General features: G+C 41.0%; 2 protein-coding genes across 8 annotated transcripts in view; one reads left to right on the forward strand and one right to left on the reverse strand.

Moving 5' to 3' along the window:
• The first annotated feature begins 4,462 nt into the window (after positions 1–4,462).
• On the forward strand, positions 4,463–11,640 carry pgr (progesterone receptor). 2 transcript variants are annotated; one of them, XM_023961215.2, is made up of 8 exons: positions 4,463–5,797; positions 5,933–6,042; positions 7,649–7,765; positions 8,414–8,719; positions 8,843–8,987; positions 9,076–9,206; positions 11,071–11,228; positions 11,308–11,640. In XM_023961215.2, exons 1-8 carry the CDS (start codon positions 4,917–4,919, stop codon positions 11,461–11,463), a joined length of 2,004 nt encoding a protein of 667 aa, XP_023816983.1. In that variant the 5' UTR covers positions 4,463–4,916; the 3' UTR covers positions 11,464–11,640.
• Positions 11,641–12,057: 417 nt separating this feature from the next.
• arhgap42b (Rho GTPase activating protein 42b) overlaps positions 12,058–17,906 on the reverse strand; it is a 125,147-nt gene continuing 119,298 nt past the window's right edge. For all 6 annotated transcript variants that reach the window (XM_078929554.1, XM_078929556.1, XM_078929553.1 and 3 more), the window contains 3 exons: positions 13,841–13,903; positions 13,691–13,770; positions 12,058–13,141 (listed from right to left, as the gene is read on the reverse strand). In XM_078929554.1, coding sequence (XP_078785680.1) covers positions 13,053–13,141; positions 13,691–13,770; positions 13,841–13,903 — 232 coding nt within the window. In that variant the 3' untranslated portion in view covers positions 12,058–13,052. The remainder of the gene's footprint in view (positions 13,142–13,690; positions 13,771–13,840; positions 13,904–17,906) is intronic.

Consider the following 17,906-nt stretch of genomic DNA (forward strand, 5'->3'; position numbering starts at 1 on the left):
TCTAAAGTCACCAAAGCCCTGCAGCAGATGCTGTGGAGCTCCGCCTCACTGCCGGTGAGGATGAATGTCTGGGGGCCTCTTGTTTACACACAGCGCTCACCTCTGCAGCAGCAGGAGAATTAAAAGCTACCACCACCACTTTATCTGTCAACCTTTTTAAAGAAGCAAAGGCCAGGAAAATAGGAGAACATCTGGAGCCTGACGAGAGGCTGCAGCAGATGCAGAGACACATTTAGGGATAAAATAGGAGTCTCGTGATCTTGTCAGCATGGTTTCTTTGCATCATTTCGCTTCGACTGAACTAAAATTGAAAAAAAAACAAGCAGCTTTATTGTCACGGTAACAGAGACCATGAGAAAACAGCTTAGCATCATTATTATAAAGCACGTAAGATTAAGAAAAGGATAAAGGGGAATACAAACAGGACTACAGAGGTGGTTAGAACCATCACCTCAAAATGAGAAGGTTCTTGGTATGAATCCCGTTTGTGCTTGTGAGGCCTTTTTCTGGTCGATTCCCCAAAATCCTGTTTTATAAGCTGATTGTTGGTCCTGTTATAGACTGGTAACCTGTCGCGGTGTGCAGCGCCTTCACAGCTGGGAGGGGTTACAGTGACCCCCATGACTATTCTTAGGACGAAGTGGAAAATAAGTCAAAGGAAAAAACTAAAGCGGGAAGTTTAAGGCATTCCTTTTCCCATGGATTATAAAAGAGTTTGGTTGTTTGTGTGTGTGTGACCTCAAACAGCCACATAAACAACCACTGACAGAGATGAGCTGAATTATGACGAATCTTAAAAAAGAAATAAAAAAAATCTACAAAAATCCTATATCACGTTTACACACTCTTACTTCTTAAGAAGTTTAAGCCGTTTCATCTTTCTTCACCTGCAGAACAATAATTGTTATCATACATGACACACAGCTTACAGAGTGCAGAATGGGTGTGCCACAAGGGAGCGTTCTGGGCTCCCAGCTTTTTCGCAATATCTACAGTATAGGGAAAGACAGTGGCACACGGGGGTGTGATAACAATAAGCCCTCGATCGTCCAATGGATTAAAAAATAAATAAATCATGTTTGAGTGACAACCTCCTCTCAATATGAGCTTTTTTTACCCCGTGGGGGCAAAAGGAAAGGGTCCATTCACGCAGTGCTGTTACTGTAACCAACTATATAAATACTGCCACTTTTCTGCGTCATTCTTCCTGAACGGGCGATATAAATTTGATCTTTGATTTGATTTAAAATGTTTTATTTCAAGCAATCAAGGAATAATGCACAAAACAATACAATAAGCATTCACACATTCATTCAAAGACGTATCAAACTCAGGATAAATTAACCCGTAACAACCCACGATGACAACAGAAAAAATCAGAAATGGATTCTGTGGTCCACTTGGCCAAGGTCAAAGGTCAACAAAACTGCGGTTGTGGTTACAGATTTAACCCTGATAGTGTGGTAGTGAACTCTTTTGAAAATAAGTCGAACAAAAGTTTTCTTATCCCATTTAAACTATGATAATCGCCAAACGAAAATTTCCCGACGTGTGCTTTGGTTTCATTATTTGATTGTGAAGTCTTTTTTGAAGCCCCATCAGGAATTTTGGTCCCATTCATTTTGTTGACGGTTTCTCCTGCTGTGAATGCTTTTTTATTATATTTTACTTTTTTTCGGGTGGGGGTGGGGGTTAATTATGTCAAAAACTTTCTTTTAAACGGGTGCTAGGTTTGGTGGGTTTTTGAGTACGTGGCAGAGGCCAAATTAAAATCGCAGTTAGAAGGAGGAACTGCTAAACCAATCTGGTCCCTCCAGTCTGGGACTGCTGCCAGACATAAATATTCACAGCAAACCTTTAGCTGGCCAAGAGAGAACCAGCAAAAACTGAAATATTTTCTCTCACAAAGGAAATTCTCTGACAAACTGTGACGTTTTTGCCAACCAAACACCCTACAACAACAACAACAGCCTAAAAGCAGATCCCTCACATTTAGTCGCTAATGGTTTTACAGAGAAAAAACAACCAGACCCATCGGAGACTTTTTGGAGGATTTTAGGATTCTACAACCTAATTCAAAGCAAAGGAAGAAAGCCAAAAAACAAAGCACCAAGCTACAGAATCCACCTTCCAGTAGCCTCCCTCCATCAAGTATTTTTCCAGAAACTCACTGAAGTGTGGAGAACAAGTCTGTATCACATCAGGTTGGTAACTTCAAAAAAAAAAAAAAAGCACACAAACAGTTTTCAGTTGTTCAACAGTTGCAATCCACATTAAAACAATGATTTCTTTTTATGGGAAAGATCTACTGGAATAATACTTACAAGGGTTTTGTCAGTACTTTTGACTGTTTTGACTCCTTTTTGTGTCTTCTTGGTCGTTTTTTTGGTCATTTTTGTAACTTTCCCATCTACACCGTAGAAACCGGAACCTGCTGGAAATCTTGTTTATTTGTAATCAGATTTGTCATGACTGATGATTTTAACCTTCATTCAATTAAATTATCACAACTTTTTTCCTTTTCATAGCCCCTCCCCCCCATTGTTTCTTTCTGTGCATTTTTTTTAACCATGAAGGCTTAAAGCCCCACTTCAATCTTATTTTGATCTATTTTCAAGGTGTTCCTAGTGGCCTATTCATGGTCTATTTTCAAACTTGTGTCATATTGAAACAATCCAGCTAAAACGTCACTTTAGTGGGGAAGCGAAAGCCAAGCTGCTAACAAAGAGGCTTCATTGGAGAGCTATCTGTGCCCCATACACCGCACGACCCCAAACAGTCTCAAGGAGAAACAAACAGCAAGAAAACCAAAGATTCCTTTTCAGCATCAAGCCTGTTTATTCAATCACACACAAACAGCACAAACACCATGGAGCTGACTTCTGCTTCCAGCCCTCTCACTCAAGGTTTTCACACCAAGACTCCCCACTTCCCATGAGGCTTAGGAGCTGAAGGCGGGGCTAACCCCCAGGTCGCTACAATATATAAGGCACATCGAACTGTAAGGCGCATTAAGCGAGAGAAAAGAGTCAGAGATAAAGTTTGTCATCAACTAAGAACAGTTAACTCTAGAACCTGTTCGTGACACACCACAAGTTAGCTGTGCTAGAAGCGTTAGCCGCATCAGCGTATGTACAATAACAGTAACTCCAAACCTTGATAGTAACACAGAAAAAACACAGTCTGACAGAGCTACGCGTTAGCCACGTTGGCATATTTACAATAACACCCACCCAAACATTTTGACAGAGCACCATGTACCACTCGCCATCACTTCAACATCAGTGAACACAACCAGATTGAATCCATATAGAAGGCGTTCAAAATCAATCAATTATTAAATAAACACATAGAGCTTTTAAATGCTCTTTGTAGTGCGGAAAACTCAATACAGGTACATGCATCTAGTCAGTTTATCGGAATGATGTGGAGCAGGGAGCTTGTGGCCCACACAGCTTATTTTCTATCCCACAAATACAATCGTCTGCTCCAGATTCCCATTGATTTGGATAAAGAAATACTCAGAAATGCAATTTTGAGCCTAATTTTCTTAATACACATCATTAGAAAGAAAAAAAAACACACAATGCTTTTGTAGAATTATTAGTGTGAAGCCTGTTTAGACAACTATGCTACTATGTTAGACAAATATATTACATGTGTGACATCAAATAAAAAAGGCGTTCAGGGGATTGACGCTCCAAGTCAAACTTCAAAGGATTCAGGTCTTCACACCAACCATCTCCAGTGTTTTTAATTCCCCTTTATCACATCCACAGCTCAAAGATATGTAAGAAAAACTAGGTCATCCTAGAAGAAGACATCGCAAAGATATGAATGTGTCATCGTTATCCAACAGTGAAGTAGGCAACCTCATGGGAATCAACTCCGATGTCCTGAGGAACATGACGCCAGATAACAGATTCAAGGACCCTGTGTGCATCATGAGCACACGCATCAGCAGCATCCTGGGCCTGACTGATTAACCTGAATGGTAAAACCCGTTTTATTATCCAGCCATGATAACAGAAAAGCAAAATCAGAATGAATCAGAGGCGGTTTGAAGAGCTGATGGCCATCACAAACACCTTTTCTGTCTGCACTCTGTTGTAAAATCCCACATGTTGCTCTCATTTCTTGTTCAAACTTATACTGCAAACGCCAGAACAGCTTATTTATCACCAAAGTGGATGAAGGAACAAAATATGAGAAATTTAGAGCATAAAGTAGCTAGAATTTATAATAAACTCATTTCTATTCACATCTTTTAACAAATATTTCTTTTAAATTCCACTTTGTTAAATTGGTAAAAATTTGATTTGTAGATGTTCTTTTTTATTTTATTTTACTTCTAAGTCCCATTCTTTTATGTACTGGCACGCTTTATTCAGCACTTTAAAATATGCCCTGATATCTTTCCCCCTTGCTGCACTTCTTCATGAACTGCAGGGAGGAGTTTAATGGGCCTTGACATTGAAATTCTCCTCATTGGAAGGTTATTCTGTGGGTCTGCAGTGAGGAGTGAGAAGACCGTCAGTCTGCTCCACATCTCCGCTTTGACAGCTACCACTTTCCTCTCTGGCATCCCACGAATGATTGGATTCTTTGAGGATTTTGGGGAATCTGTGGAAGGAAAGGAAACTCCCTTTATCTTCTGAAGATGACAGTCTCAAGTAGGATTTATAGTCTTTGTGAAAGTTTTTGGTTTAACGTTGGAAACCTAAAATCACTTTAGATCACTAAAAGTTTGGGTTTTGGGGGGCTTTATTCACTACATTTGCATTTTTTGGTTAATGTGAGAGATAGTCAGGTCACAGACCGTTAAGGGCTCTGGGGGAGGATTACAAGAAGCTGCAACTTCTTCCACACCTTCCACCCTGCGGCTGCGCTCCAGTCGCTGCTGCGCGCGTCAGAAGATGGAGAGTAAAATGAACGGAAAGCTGGGCGCCCTCGGCACCCCCTCCATCGCCGATTCCACCGAGTCCAGAGTAAATGGCTTGATCGAGGCCGGCTACAGCAGGTCCAGCGCTAAATTGTCCGCTGAGTCACGTTCTCCAGGCTGCCTTTCCTCCGTGCGTAATTTTGGGAACTCGGGCGCGCTGATCCACGGTCTGAGCTCCGGCGCTGAATGCGCCGTTTTTAAAGACTGTAACATACTCGAAGCTTCGAAACAATTCTATGAGCGCAACAGCGAGTTTCTGAAAAGTGAAAATGCTCCGTGGGAGGATTTTGTCAAAGTTCAGCGCGCGGCTGCAGGCGGCGGATCCGAAACTTTACTAGGCTCGACCTCCGCGGCCTGTAAGCTGATCAAGGACGAGAAGGAGCCCACTGTGATCATGGACACCCCCTGCTCCAGCTTTGATCCATCACCTGAGATCTCTGCGCTCGACATCTGCTGTGACGGCGACAGGAAGCAGAACCTGGCGCTCGGGGAGAGCGAGCAGGCGGGGTTCGGTTCCGCCACGGCGGTGGTCCGGCCGGGGCTGGACGGCTCCCCGAACTTCCTGATCGACCTGAACCGCTCGGATCAGCTGCTGAGCCCGGCGAGGACTGACTCCAGCAGGTGCGCGTTGGTCGGGAAACCCGCCGTCAGCTTCGACTCAAACTCCAACGCGCAACAGGTGATGTTCAAGACGGAGGCTGCGCGCTGGCAGATGCACAGCTCCCCGGCTGAGCCGCAGTTCTGGTGCCAGTCTGCAGGAACGAACGAGGAGAGCTTCACAGCCAGCGGCTACGATGGGTTCCAGAACCAGAGCCTGATCCAGAGGAACCCATCACCCTTCTCCGGATTCCCAGGGTAAACACAACCTTCCATAAGCCCAAACTTCACGACATCATTGAACCTAAATGTTTGACATCAATAATAGAAACGACTTGCTGTTATATTAAATAATTGTATTTTAATTTAGGAGTAATTTCCCACTTTTTCCAGCATGCAGCCTCAGAGATTGTGCATCATTTGTGGAGATGAGGCGTCTGGTTGCCACTATGGAGTCCTCACATGCGGCAGCTGTAAAGTCTTTTTTAAAAGGGCAGTGGAAGGTAAGCATGCAGCCTCTAAATTGGACTTTTCATATTTTTTCAATGATTTTTTTTTAGCTTCAAAATCTGAAATTTAGGCTCACTTTGTTTCTCTGTCAAATGTTTGTTTGTAAAATTCTTCGTTTAAATGTTAAAGGCAGTTTTAAAACGTGAAAAATTAGGGACTCTTTAAGAAAATGATTCGTTTTTCCCCCCTTAGAATTTCAAATAATAATACTAGAAAGCAAATCCTCTGATCACCATGTTTTCCCCTAATCCAATGATGTTGGTCTTTTATTTTAAAAAGTAAAAAACTGGACAAATTGTGCTGAATTTTATTTTACTATTGATTAACAAAAGCTTCTGTTTTATGTGTCTGAGGTAAGAAATTCGTAACCTGTATTTCCAACAAGTTTTCAGTGCTAATCAGCAAAATAACAGCCTTATAAATAATGATAATGAAAACATTTCATATGTCATTTTCCTTGAAGGTGTCATCCTAATTTAGATGTTATTCTTTTCAGATCAGGATGTACCAGTCAAACATTAAAAAACAGCTGTGCGAACATTAATTCAATAAAACCTAACAGGACAAACATTAACCAACAATCCACTTGTCAAATCAATTCCTGCACAATTTAACTCCATTTACAGATAAATAATGTCCCAGTTTATCAAAATCTTACTTGACCTCCTTTCTAACATCTGAAAATGATAGCAGGCTCAGATTTTCTGGAAGTTTAATCTCTGTTTGATCCCAAACAATAAGATCACATGACCTGATCCAGGAAATAGATGAGGTGCTGCTTCAAACACTCCCATGCACTGATACACTCCATTTATTACTATTTTCCCTGCAAACCCCTAAAAAATAGTATTTACAGCTTTATAATTGTTATTTTTTGTTTAGCTAATTCCACAATGAAAAAACCCCATTATGCAAAGAAGAACAAGCTTCCATTTTTATAAAAATGTGTGCAGAGAATTGCAATTATTATGCAAATTAATATGCAATTATTGTTAATAACATAGTTATTAAATACAGGCCCTCCTGGATGATCAATGTCCTTCACTCTAACTTATTATCCATTGATTTATCCGAAAAAGTCAGACTCTATTGTTTTAAACTAGTTTTTTCCATGTGTTATTATTTTTATTATTACTACTATCTGGGGATTGTTCACAATAAATAACTTCAAAGCAGAGAAAGCTCTCCCCCACACTCTGACTGACCTTCTATGTTAGCTCCTAAAAGGTTGCTGGTAACAGTATCACACCAACGAGTGAACAACATGTTCTTCATCTTGGACTTTTTTTTTCCCCGTTATCTTGCAATGTGAGATATATTAGAGCCACTCTGTCTCTCCATGGCCGTGTCACTCTGTCCTCACAGCCTTGCTTCTGTCTAATTTACCTCTTTAGATCTTCTCTCCTGCACTGCTTCGGTGAGCACTGGGGTAGTGGGGCTAACAGTGAAGAGCTCTTCAGAACTTCCCTCTTCCTCCTCCTCATTATTCTTCTCCTGTTCCATGTACATAGATAAATAGATAGACAGATAGATTAACTTGGGAATTAAGAAAAGATTTAAAAAACCTGTGTGCATCTTCTCTGCCTGTTCACTCCACAGGCCATCACAGCTACCTCTGCGCCGGGCGAAATGACTGCATTGTGGACAAAATTCGGAGAAAAAACTGCCCCGCTTGTCGCCTACGAAAGTGTTACCAAGCCGGAATGATGCTCGGAGGTACCGTCCAAGCCACAAAGTTTCAAACCACAAGGAAATCGTTTAAAAACTCTTGGATTTTTTAAGACAGGGTGTACATAAATGACGATTTATCGTATTTCGGGCAGATACTCGAAGCAGTGTTTTCAGGTAAATACCCCAGGGCGGTTCAGTTAATTAACTCACCTGCTCAGCGTCCTATTTAAGCCAGGTGCGCAGTTGTTCATTCTTTCTTACCTTCAGCGCTCATTCTTCGCCCCACCCGCCTCCCCGGCTTCCACCTGTGGGCTCCGTAAAGGGGGGTTTTGTTACCCGAAAGTTTTATGGAAATTTTATGGAATTTTATGGAAGTTTTATGGAATTGAACGGAGCCTTATGCCAAACGAAAATATGTGAATGCCAACTCAAAGAATGTGGAAAAATGTCAAATAAATATTTCTTACTGCAAGAGTTGTCTGACTGAAATAACATTTAAATCAGTCAATGAAGGCTTCCATTCATCCAAGTGATGTTATCTTGAAGTCTTAAGTCCAGTTGCCATGACTCAACTTCAAGATAACATTTTAAATGATACTTTTAAATGCTTGTTTCACATGTAGAAAAACAAAATTAAACAAGATGATAAATCACATAACCCTTTTTTTTTATCCTTTTATCTTTGTGTCACAGGCAGAAAACTGAAGCGTTTCGGAGCCTTGAAAGCGTTGGGTTTGGCCCCGTCCCTCATGTTCCAGTCCCACTTGGCCCTGTCCGGGGACGGTCAGGCCCTGACCTCCATGTCCTGCATCCCGGGCATCCACGAGATGCAGCTCTCTCAGCAAATCATCAACATTCTGGAGAACATCGAGCCGGAGACCGTGTACTCCGGCTATGACAACTCGCAGCCTGAAGTGCCCCACCTCCTGCTCAACAGCCTCAACAGGCTGTGCGAGAAGCAGCTGCTGTGGATCGTCAAGTGGTCCAAGTCTCTGCCAGGTAACGAGCTCCCCGCAGCTCAGGGTCATGTTTGTTGCTATGGCGATCCCCATTGCAGAAGGTCTCGTCGTAGAAAAGCGGGGGGAAAAAATGCTTAAACCCTCTTTTTAATCTCTTTCTGAGGGTTTCGTAACCTTCACATCAATGACCAGATGACCCTGATCCAGTACTCCTGGATGAACCTGATGGTGTTCTCTCTGGGCTGGCGCTCCTTTCAGAACGTCACCAGTGAATTTTTATACTTTGCACCTGATCTCATCCTCAGCCAGTGAGTGACCTTCTCCTTCCGAGTGTGATGATTTAAAATCAGAGGCAATGTCAGCGCAGTTTTCCCCCCATTTTTTCCCCCCGATCAGGGAACAAATGAGGAGATCTCCGATTTATGACCTCTGCCTGGCCATCCAGTTTATTCCTCAGGAGTTTGCAAACCTTCAAGTCACCCGGGAGGAGTTTCTGTGCATGAAAGCCATCATTTTACTGAACACGGGTAAGACGATGCTTTATGATTCCACCGTCGATCTGTTTCAACCTGAACAGCAAAGGTTTCCTCTAAACTCCACACACGGAAACCACAAAGCCAAGCTCAGTTTGAAATCATCTGGTAAAATTCAGTTATCCCTAATAAGGTTGTTTAAATCCAGTTAGGTTCAGATTTTTACAAAAATGCTAAATTATCTGAAATGGATTTGAGTGGGATAGAAGAAAAGGAAAACATTTGTATTTTTGTGAAATTCACCATCAGTAAGGAATAAAAAAACAAAAACAAAACAAAAACAACCTTTTTCAATCTGACCACAGTCTAAATGACTAATTTAATGCCATTAACTGCTATGGTTAAAAATGAGTTTTCTGTAAAAAACATTCATATTTGAGGCAATGATGAAAAATAACAAAGTAATACACTAAGAAATTTTAAAACACAGATATATCAAACTTATTGTTGATATCAGGTCATACATTGATTAGAAAAGAAAGACAATACATGAAGATGATGTCATCTTCTAGACAGTGAAATTCCTAAAGGTATTTGCTGTTATACATACAGAACAAACCATTGACTGTATATGAGAACTGGACTGAGTGACTCTCCCAATGGCGTTCCAAACAGGAAGTACCTACTGCCACCAGGAAGACTTATAAAGAGAAATAAACCGCGACTCCTCAGTCATTCTATTTGTCAGAATAAACCATTCTTGTTCTGATGCCATTTTTTCATATTTTTGAAGCTACAAACTGGCCAATCAGATGCCTCAATTTAAGTATGAAGTGTCTGCTGGCCCCAATGTCCAATTACAAGTGGTAGGGCTGTAGATGTTCCACAAGCTCACTCATGATTGGCGGGTGTTTGCCACAGAAATAATGACTCAGGACGTTGACTGTAGATGAGAACTGGATAGAGTGAGTGTGACTTCACTGATAGAAAATGGTTTACTTTCGGCTCAAACTAAATTTGATAAATTCGGTCACCATTTTTCCGGGAAACAGGCGCTGCCATGGTGGAGCAAGACGTCGTCAGTAAGCAGCGATTGGTCCGAGTTGGTCTGAGTCGACGTTTCTATGGTAACCACTCTGGCCAATCAGGAGTCAGCTTTTTGAAAGTCCACACCTCTACCACTTGAAAGCAGACAACACAAAATCTGTCGAACATTTAGAGCATTCGACGTGAGACAGCATCATTTAATTGAGGCATCTGATTGGCCTGTTAACAACTTGAATATTTTGAATCACAGTCATAAAATGTGGAAAAAAAGGTATCAGAGCAAGAATGATTATGGCTGTTTATTTGTCAATAGAAGTCTATGGGATTTTGGCTTCCTGGAGCCAGAGGGTACTTCCTGTTTGGAACGCTGAGGGGGGGGGGGGGAGGGGGGGGGGGGGGTCATTCAGTCAAGTTCTCGTATCGTAACGACTCAGACCAGCTTGGACCAATCACTGCATACTGACAACATCTGGTTCCAACATGGTGGTGTCTGTATTATGGAAAAAAAAAGCGCCTGAATTGATTTAATTCATTTTCTATGGGTTAAGTCACACTCACTCGGTCCAGTTGTCTATACAGTCGTTGGTACACACACAAGTCCCATTGAATTCATCAATTATGATTGTTTTATTGAGGAGTTTTTGTGGTATTCCTGTATGGAGTGGACATGGCTGAGCGTACAGGAAGTGTTTCTTACAGTGGTTAGAGTGTTGCAGACCTGAAGCATTTACCAAACAGAGAACAATGGAAGCGCTCCAAAATCACTGGACCTTGACAGGATTTAATGTAACGACTGATACTGATCGTGTTGTTTTTCTCCAACTTTTGCTTCCGTGAAACTCTGTGAATGTTCGTCTCGTTGTGACTTCAGTGCCTCTGGAGGGGCTCAAAAGCCAGGCAGCCTTTGAAGAAATGCGCCAAAACTACATCCGAGAACTGACCAAAGTCATCCACCTGAAGGAGAAGGGTGTGGTAGCCAGCTCCCAGCGCTTCTACCACCTCACCAAACTGATGGACTCCATCCACGACGTAAGTCTCTCCTCACAGAGCTGCAGCCTCAGCCCTGCGCCGCCTCCTCACCCCGCCTTTACTGTCTCCGTACCGCCAGATCGTGAAGAAGGTCAACCTGTTCTGCCTGAGCACCTTCATCCAGGCCGACGCCATGAAGGTGGAGTTCCCAGAGATGATGTCGGAGGTCATTGCCTCCCAACTTCCTAAGGTTCTGGCAGGCATGGTGAGGCCCCTGCTGTTCCACACAAAGTGATCCCTCCATCCCAGCGCCGCGACTGGATTATCGGCTTCAGGATACTGGATTATTCCCGTTTGTTAAAACCTTCTATCAAAGTGAAACAGAAATAATTATGTTTCTTAAAGATATATTGTCAGAGAAATATTATATTACTCCAGAGGCATCGATCAATAAAGTCTCCTCTGTTATTAATCGTGTGATTCAAACATTTTCCCACATGTGTACATCTGATCGGGAGGATATAGATGAATGTTTTCAGAACTAATCTGCATAAAAATCATAAATTCTTTAAAAAAAAAAAAAAGGAAATGCACAGTTTCTTCCAAATGTGGAATTAACTTGCAGTATCGGCAGAGTGAGTCACTGTTTCTTCAGGTGGGAGTCGAAACTGGAAAGGTATTTAAACGGAGAAAAAAAAAGAGAGAACATTTACATTTGATCTGTCTTCAAATCTGCCTCAAAGTTTAGGCAAACAAAAGACGCTGCAGGAAAAAAAACGGGTTTTTATTTGAATCGGTGGAGTTTATTAAACCTTCTGTGAGCTGAGACAACAAATCTCAGATATGCGCACACGTTTCTGTCACGCTTTGCAGTCACGGAGACACCAGGTTATAACAAATCACTGTTTATTTCTCAACTTCCTCCTGTGGTAATACAGTAGATGATGCAGAACAGCCTTTTGTTTATACAAACACCACAAAAAAAGAGGAAAGAAACGAAGCCAAATTTGACATATTCAGGAAATAAATATGATTTCCGTGACATGCCCTGAAGAATTCAGACTGTAAGGGAGTGTTGGTCCAGCGTCGCTGTTCAAGGTCGCCTCACATTCTCAGAAACATAAATGGAAAAGAACACCCTGATCTTGGCAACGTCCAGATGTCAGACGCACTCCCAGATGCATTTTGGGCCCCCGGAGAAAGTTTAACTCTGTGGAGTTTGCTTTCAGTTTGTAATAAGTGAAGAGGGAAAAAAAAATGCTTCTTTTGTTTTTCCAGACATCTAAAAAGTTGGAATTTCTTTTTTAAAAACAAACCGTTTGTGATTAAAATAATGTAAATTAAGATAGAAATCTTCATAAAATGATACACCAGTGTACCAAAGACAAGAAAAAGCACATTTAGGAATCTTTCATTCATAAAAGAAGAACACTTTTAGCATATATCTGATGTGACAGTGCACTTCAAACAGTAAGTTACAGGATTTATCATAGAAACTGATCTGAGCTGCGAGCAGGTTTATAAACTTTAAGGTGCAAACCTATTCTGGTTCCACTTTAGTTAAGATTACATCCGTGTTTGAAATCACAGCTCGTTTTTTTTTTAATGATAATACAAAAAACAAAACAAAAATCAGCATTTTATGGAAAAAAAATCATTTTTTATCTGTGAATCTGTAGGTCTAAGCTTCAGTGAAGTCCTACGCTCATCTATTTACATTAACTACTAATGTAGATTCATTTAAGAGGTATGTCTGATTAATAGCTACTTTAAATGCAAGAAACAGTTATTATTTATAGAATCAATAACAAAATTAGAAAAAGGTGTTTGTTTTTTCCCCATGGATGCCATGAATTTTTTTTAAAAAGGGCAAGTTTTGTTGTGTTACAGGAAAACAACATAATTCTCTGGGATCAAACCCGTTTTTCCCTCGTAGGTTGCTTGGAGCCAGCCTGGTTCAACAGAGGGGTAGACTGAAAAAAGAAGGGAGAAGAACTTCAGGAGGAGAGCAGATCCCTGCCTAAAACCTAGTGAAACAAACACCATAAATATTCAAAGTAAATGCCCATGAAGCAGTAAAAAAAAAAAAAAAAAAACGATGCCGAAATGAAACGATGGGAGCAGCTTGAAAGGAAAAAAAGACTTATAACACAGTGGACAACAGGTATGCTGATTAAGGAATGAAAGAAAAATGGAGAGCAATAAAAAAGAGCTTGGCCTAAATGGAAAGGGAGCGTTTGTTGACGTTTTTGCATTTGGCTGCCTGCTCTCCTGGCTGTGTTAACAGGGAGCAGGCACCGGTGCCTTCCATCATTAGGTTACAGTGACCTGACTGCACTGGTTATGGGCCGAGTCATCTCTTCATGGAAAAAAAAAAAAAAATATGCTCCAAGACAGTAACAGCTACAGAGGCTGGCGGGATTTTGAGCTGTGTGCGAGTGTGTTGGACATGGAGGGAAACCACGCCGATTAAAATGAAGAATAAGGTGGATTTTATTGATGTTTTTTGGATTGCTGCCTACCATTTGAGAAGTGTGCCCCCTGGGGGAAGCTGAGCTCATTGCTGTGCTCTGCCTCACATGAATACATAGCCTTGGCCTCCCTGTAAAGCAGACACAAACGTCATGTGAGTGATGGTTTTTTTGGGTCCAGCTGTTGCAGATGTGTTTTACCTTCCAATTGGAGCAGACTGAGAGGAGGAGGAGTTTTCAAACAGCAGCGCTCGCGCGGCAACCCTGAAACAGAAGAAGACCTCAGGATCACAGATCTCATTTATTTCCCTTAAAGTTTAGTAATCTATAGATTTCTGAGTTTCAGAATGTTCAAAACATCATTATCATAGAATTGACTCATAGATACTTAATACTGGTTTAATAATTTTCAGAATTATACATGTAAAAAAAAAGTTTTTGAAAAGATTTGATAGCAAAAGATTATATATTTTTATTTTTACAGATAAATGTCTGTCTGTCAGTCAAAGCAAGTAGGCGGGAACTGCATTCCCATTGGTTCATCACACCTGTTTTCCTAGACAGACTGCAGCTCTGCTAACTTTACTTAAAGATCATTTCTAAAGGATGCTTTGGGTTGTGGTTTATATTATTCGATTGAAACAGAACTAGCTTGTGCTTCAAATGACGTAAAAATTAAAAAACGTTTTATAAAAAAAAATCCTCTTAAAAATGTAAGAACTTGTTACTTGAAGAAAGCTTCAAAATAATATAATTCAATTAGTATTTTACGATCCATTCCAAGGAAATTTGTGTTTTTAATATGTTCTTATAGCATTTTCCTTAATGATGGAGACATGACTAAAATAATTTAAGATTAAAACTGCATTTCAGAGTATTTTTCTGTTCAAGCCGTGTAGGATCTGGAGCAGATGAAAACAGCACGTTTGAAAAACCTCAGACTTATGATGCAGCTACTGCCGTGGGCGGGCCAGAATCTCGCTTTCTCCTATTCTAAATACTCCACTTGCAGACAAGTAGATCCATCAATGTCTTTATTTTCCTCGTTTGAGCTGCCATTTGGCTCTAAACCAGGGGTCCCTGAACGTTTTCCAGCGAGGGCAACATGACGTTTCTATTCTCTGATTGGGGGCCAGGGTCAGTTTGAAACAGAGAAAGTGTGACGATCGCAGGGGTGCCAAAATGTGAACCGAAAGCCACACATAATCAAATATTAATAACCCAAACTGATTTCAAATACTCATCTCTGGGTTCTTCACCAAAAAAGAAAGAAAAGAAATGGTAATCAGTAATTATATAGGAAGACTCTTTTATGAAGTCAGTCAAAAACAAATGATCCTCTCTGGGTTCTTTACATAAAAATATCTAGTAACAGCATTTAGAATTTTAGAAAATCAATAATAACCAAATACATTTCTGTGGGTTGTTTACAGAAATAAAGCTTCTGTTGTCCATACACAATCTTAGGTAAATGTTTAAGTTCAGTTGTAAGAGCAGATTCTCTTAAACGACTCATATGAGCAGTCTCTTAAGGTTTTTGTCTTCTTTCCTTTCCACTGTTTGCTCTCTCTGATCAACTTCCTAGGTTAAATACCTGCATTCTGAATCAATGTTTCCCTTACCTAACCTTTCTGTCATTTTTCTGTTTTGATGGGGGGGCGGGGTCACGTTCAAGTTCTATGACAGGAGCAAAAATTGAGGTTGCCGTAGCAACATTTTTAGCTGGGCTCACATTTCAATTCAAATAAGCTTTATTGATGTGAGTAAACAATACCAGGGATTCCGTTTTTCCATTTTTTCATGAATCTCGACAATGCGGCCAGGCTAAAAAAAATAATAATGCAAAACAAATAAAAATAAGGGTCTCTCTCTGGTCAAATGGGTGGGCGGCTGGAAAGCTTCAGTATTGCTCGTCATTTTCTTTCTACGTTAAGGTTAGCTTGGGTTCGTGAAGCGCTTGTCGCTAGAAGGAGAAATTGTAAACAAAGGCATGCTGGGAAATTAGCTAGGCTAACTTCCCCCCACAACTCAAAAGTGAATTTCTAATGAGCTTCCTGGACGTCTTAAAGATGTTTTGATTTTAGCTAAAGCCTGCATAATCATCATTAAAATACCACTTGTAACGCTATTTACTATTGAGAAAATATCGTTGGAGTAGGACTTTAAATACATATTAGACATGTAAAAATGTATTTCCAAATCTAAACCTATGATTTCTTTTCGTACGTTAATTATTTCCTGCTTCTTCTTTGCGATATTTATCTATATTAATGTTAAATATACACTATATAAATCTTTCCATATACATTTTGTATATGATTTTTGGCTGATTAGGGTTTGGCTGATGTTGAACAATTATCATTAAATCAGCTTTTACTGTAACATATTTCAGCAGGTGTTCCATATTTCAACTTTCTGCTTTTCCAAATTTTAAAAATGTCGTATAAGGCAGCAGAAACAAAACTCCAGGAGGAGTTTTCCTTACTTTACTACATCGCCGCGCCGAACTGGGTCAAACTCAGAGTCAAGGGCGTGACGCAGCCAAGGGTGAGGCGAGTAGGTGCTGTGCAGGGGACCGAGCGACTGTCTCTTCAGACGCCACAAGTCCAACAATCTATTTGTCCCGTGGGGGGAGCGAGCACAGCCGGCTGCTGGGTCACATCAACCCGAGAGCAGGCAGAGCGTAATTAAACCCAGCTCTCCCACCAGCGCCGAAAAGGCATAAATCTCCGAACACGTACTCGTCTGATTTTAGAAACCTCTCGACGCTCATAAACACGCTGAGAGGGGGAGCGGCAAAGAAAGGGAGGAAGGAAGACAGAAAGAAATGCGCCTGAGCCATTGTGCTCTGATTTAGAGCGGAGTGGTAAATCTGAGAGGGAAACTTACTCTTAAAATACCCAGCAGGCACCACTCTTTTTTTTTCTTACATTAAGGACCCACCCAGATGAAAATTGTGTTTTTGTTGTTTTTAACATGTTCTTGTGGCATTTTCCTGATGATGGAAACATCTATATGTACACTATATGGTGCACTTAAAAGCCTTAAGGTGCCTTATAATTCATAGCACCTTGTACATGGATTACCTCTGGTTATCCTTTTTGATGTAGAAGGGATTTTGAGAGGTAGCCTACATGGCACTCTGTCAAAAAGTCTATTTTTTCAGCCACATTTAAACAAGGTAGGGTTTTTTTTTGTAAATATGCTAATGTGGCTAACATTTAGCGGTATCAGACTGTATTATTATTTGTACGTGTTACTATCAAGGTTGGGAGTTAGCCTAGTCACAGTAATGTTTGTTTTAGCTACATCGGTCTGTTTTTTACGTGTTGCAAACAAGGTATTGTGAATAAGCTAATGTGGCTAACGTGTAGCGTGTTACAAGCAAGTTCTAGAGTTAATGTGAACGCAGTTAACAAAGTCTGACTGACAGGCGTCTCTATGAAGTTTTTATGTCGTTCATGTTTCAGGACATCCCAGGGGTTGCTACAGCCAATCACCTTTGACTGATGCACACAGGTGGTTTGGCAGAGATTTTTACGCCGGATGCCCTTCCTGACGTAACCTTGTATTTTATCTGGGCTGGGGACCGGCAACGGGGGGACCCAGATTTGGGCAGAAGTTAGGCAGTAGTGAGAAGAGTCTTGCCCGAAGATGTGCACTGGATGAAGCTCATCGCGCCCCCTTGGAAGCGCCAGTCCTACAATCCAGCTAACTGAGATATCCAGCCCCTACTCTTTAATGTCACTTATTACGCCTCTCAGTCTGCCGTATATTAAGATACTAAAGAAAATAGCCCATTCATTGACAGAGCACCTTATTATCTGGTGCGTGTCCTATAGTGCGGAAAATACGGAGCATCTTTGTTTTCCTTGGCCGAACGTTGGCTCCAAACTGTTTGGCTAGATAGTTACAATATTGGTCGCCAATTTTGTTGCACCAGTAATGTTATGGATGGGGATGTGTGGGGCTGTAAGCTAGCAGGAAAGCATTTAAACGGAGAGCTCACAGTCATAGGTGAATGGAGGAGGGGGCGGGGAATTTAATGAACTCCGCTCTGTAGAAACTGTCCTAGAAAACAACAGATGTTTTAAATTTGGATAAAAACGGCCTAATCATAATCAAAAGACCACTGGGAATGCTTTTAGATGAGATCAAAAGATGACCAGAGTTGGTAATGCTGTGTATGTTTTGCCGACTCAGAAAAAAGCCTCTGGAGGAAATGATTTGGTACGACTAATCCAGTGGAGTTATAGCAAAGTGCAAA

The sequence above is a fragment of the Oryzias latipes genome, chromosome 13 (assembly GCF_053564925.1).
Source record: "Oryzias latipes strain Hd-rR chromosome 13, Olatipes_Hd-rR_3.1".
In the NCBI taxonomy this organism is placed as follows: Eukaryota; Metazoa; Chordata; class Actinopteri; order Beloniformes; family Adrianichthyidae; genus Oryzias; species Oryzias latipes.

Bases quoted from the DNA above. Each gene is read 5' to 3' on its own strand.
- pgr (XM_023961215.2), top strand. From the start codon at position 4,917: ATGGAGAGTAAAATGAACGGAAAGCTGGGCGCCCTCGGCACCCCCTCC. The intron at 7,766-8,413 runs GTACCGTCCAAG...TTTGTGTCACAG, and splicing joins AGCCGGAATGATGCTCGGAG to GCAGAAAACTGAAGCGTTTC. The intron at 11,229-11,307 runs GTAAGTCTCTCC...CCGTACCGCCAG, and splicing joins TGATGGACTCCATCCACGAC to ATCGTGAAGAAGGTCAACCT.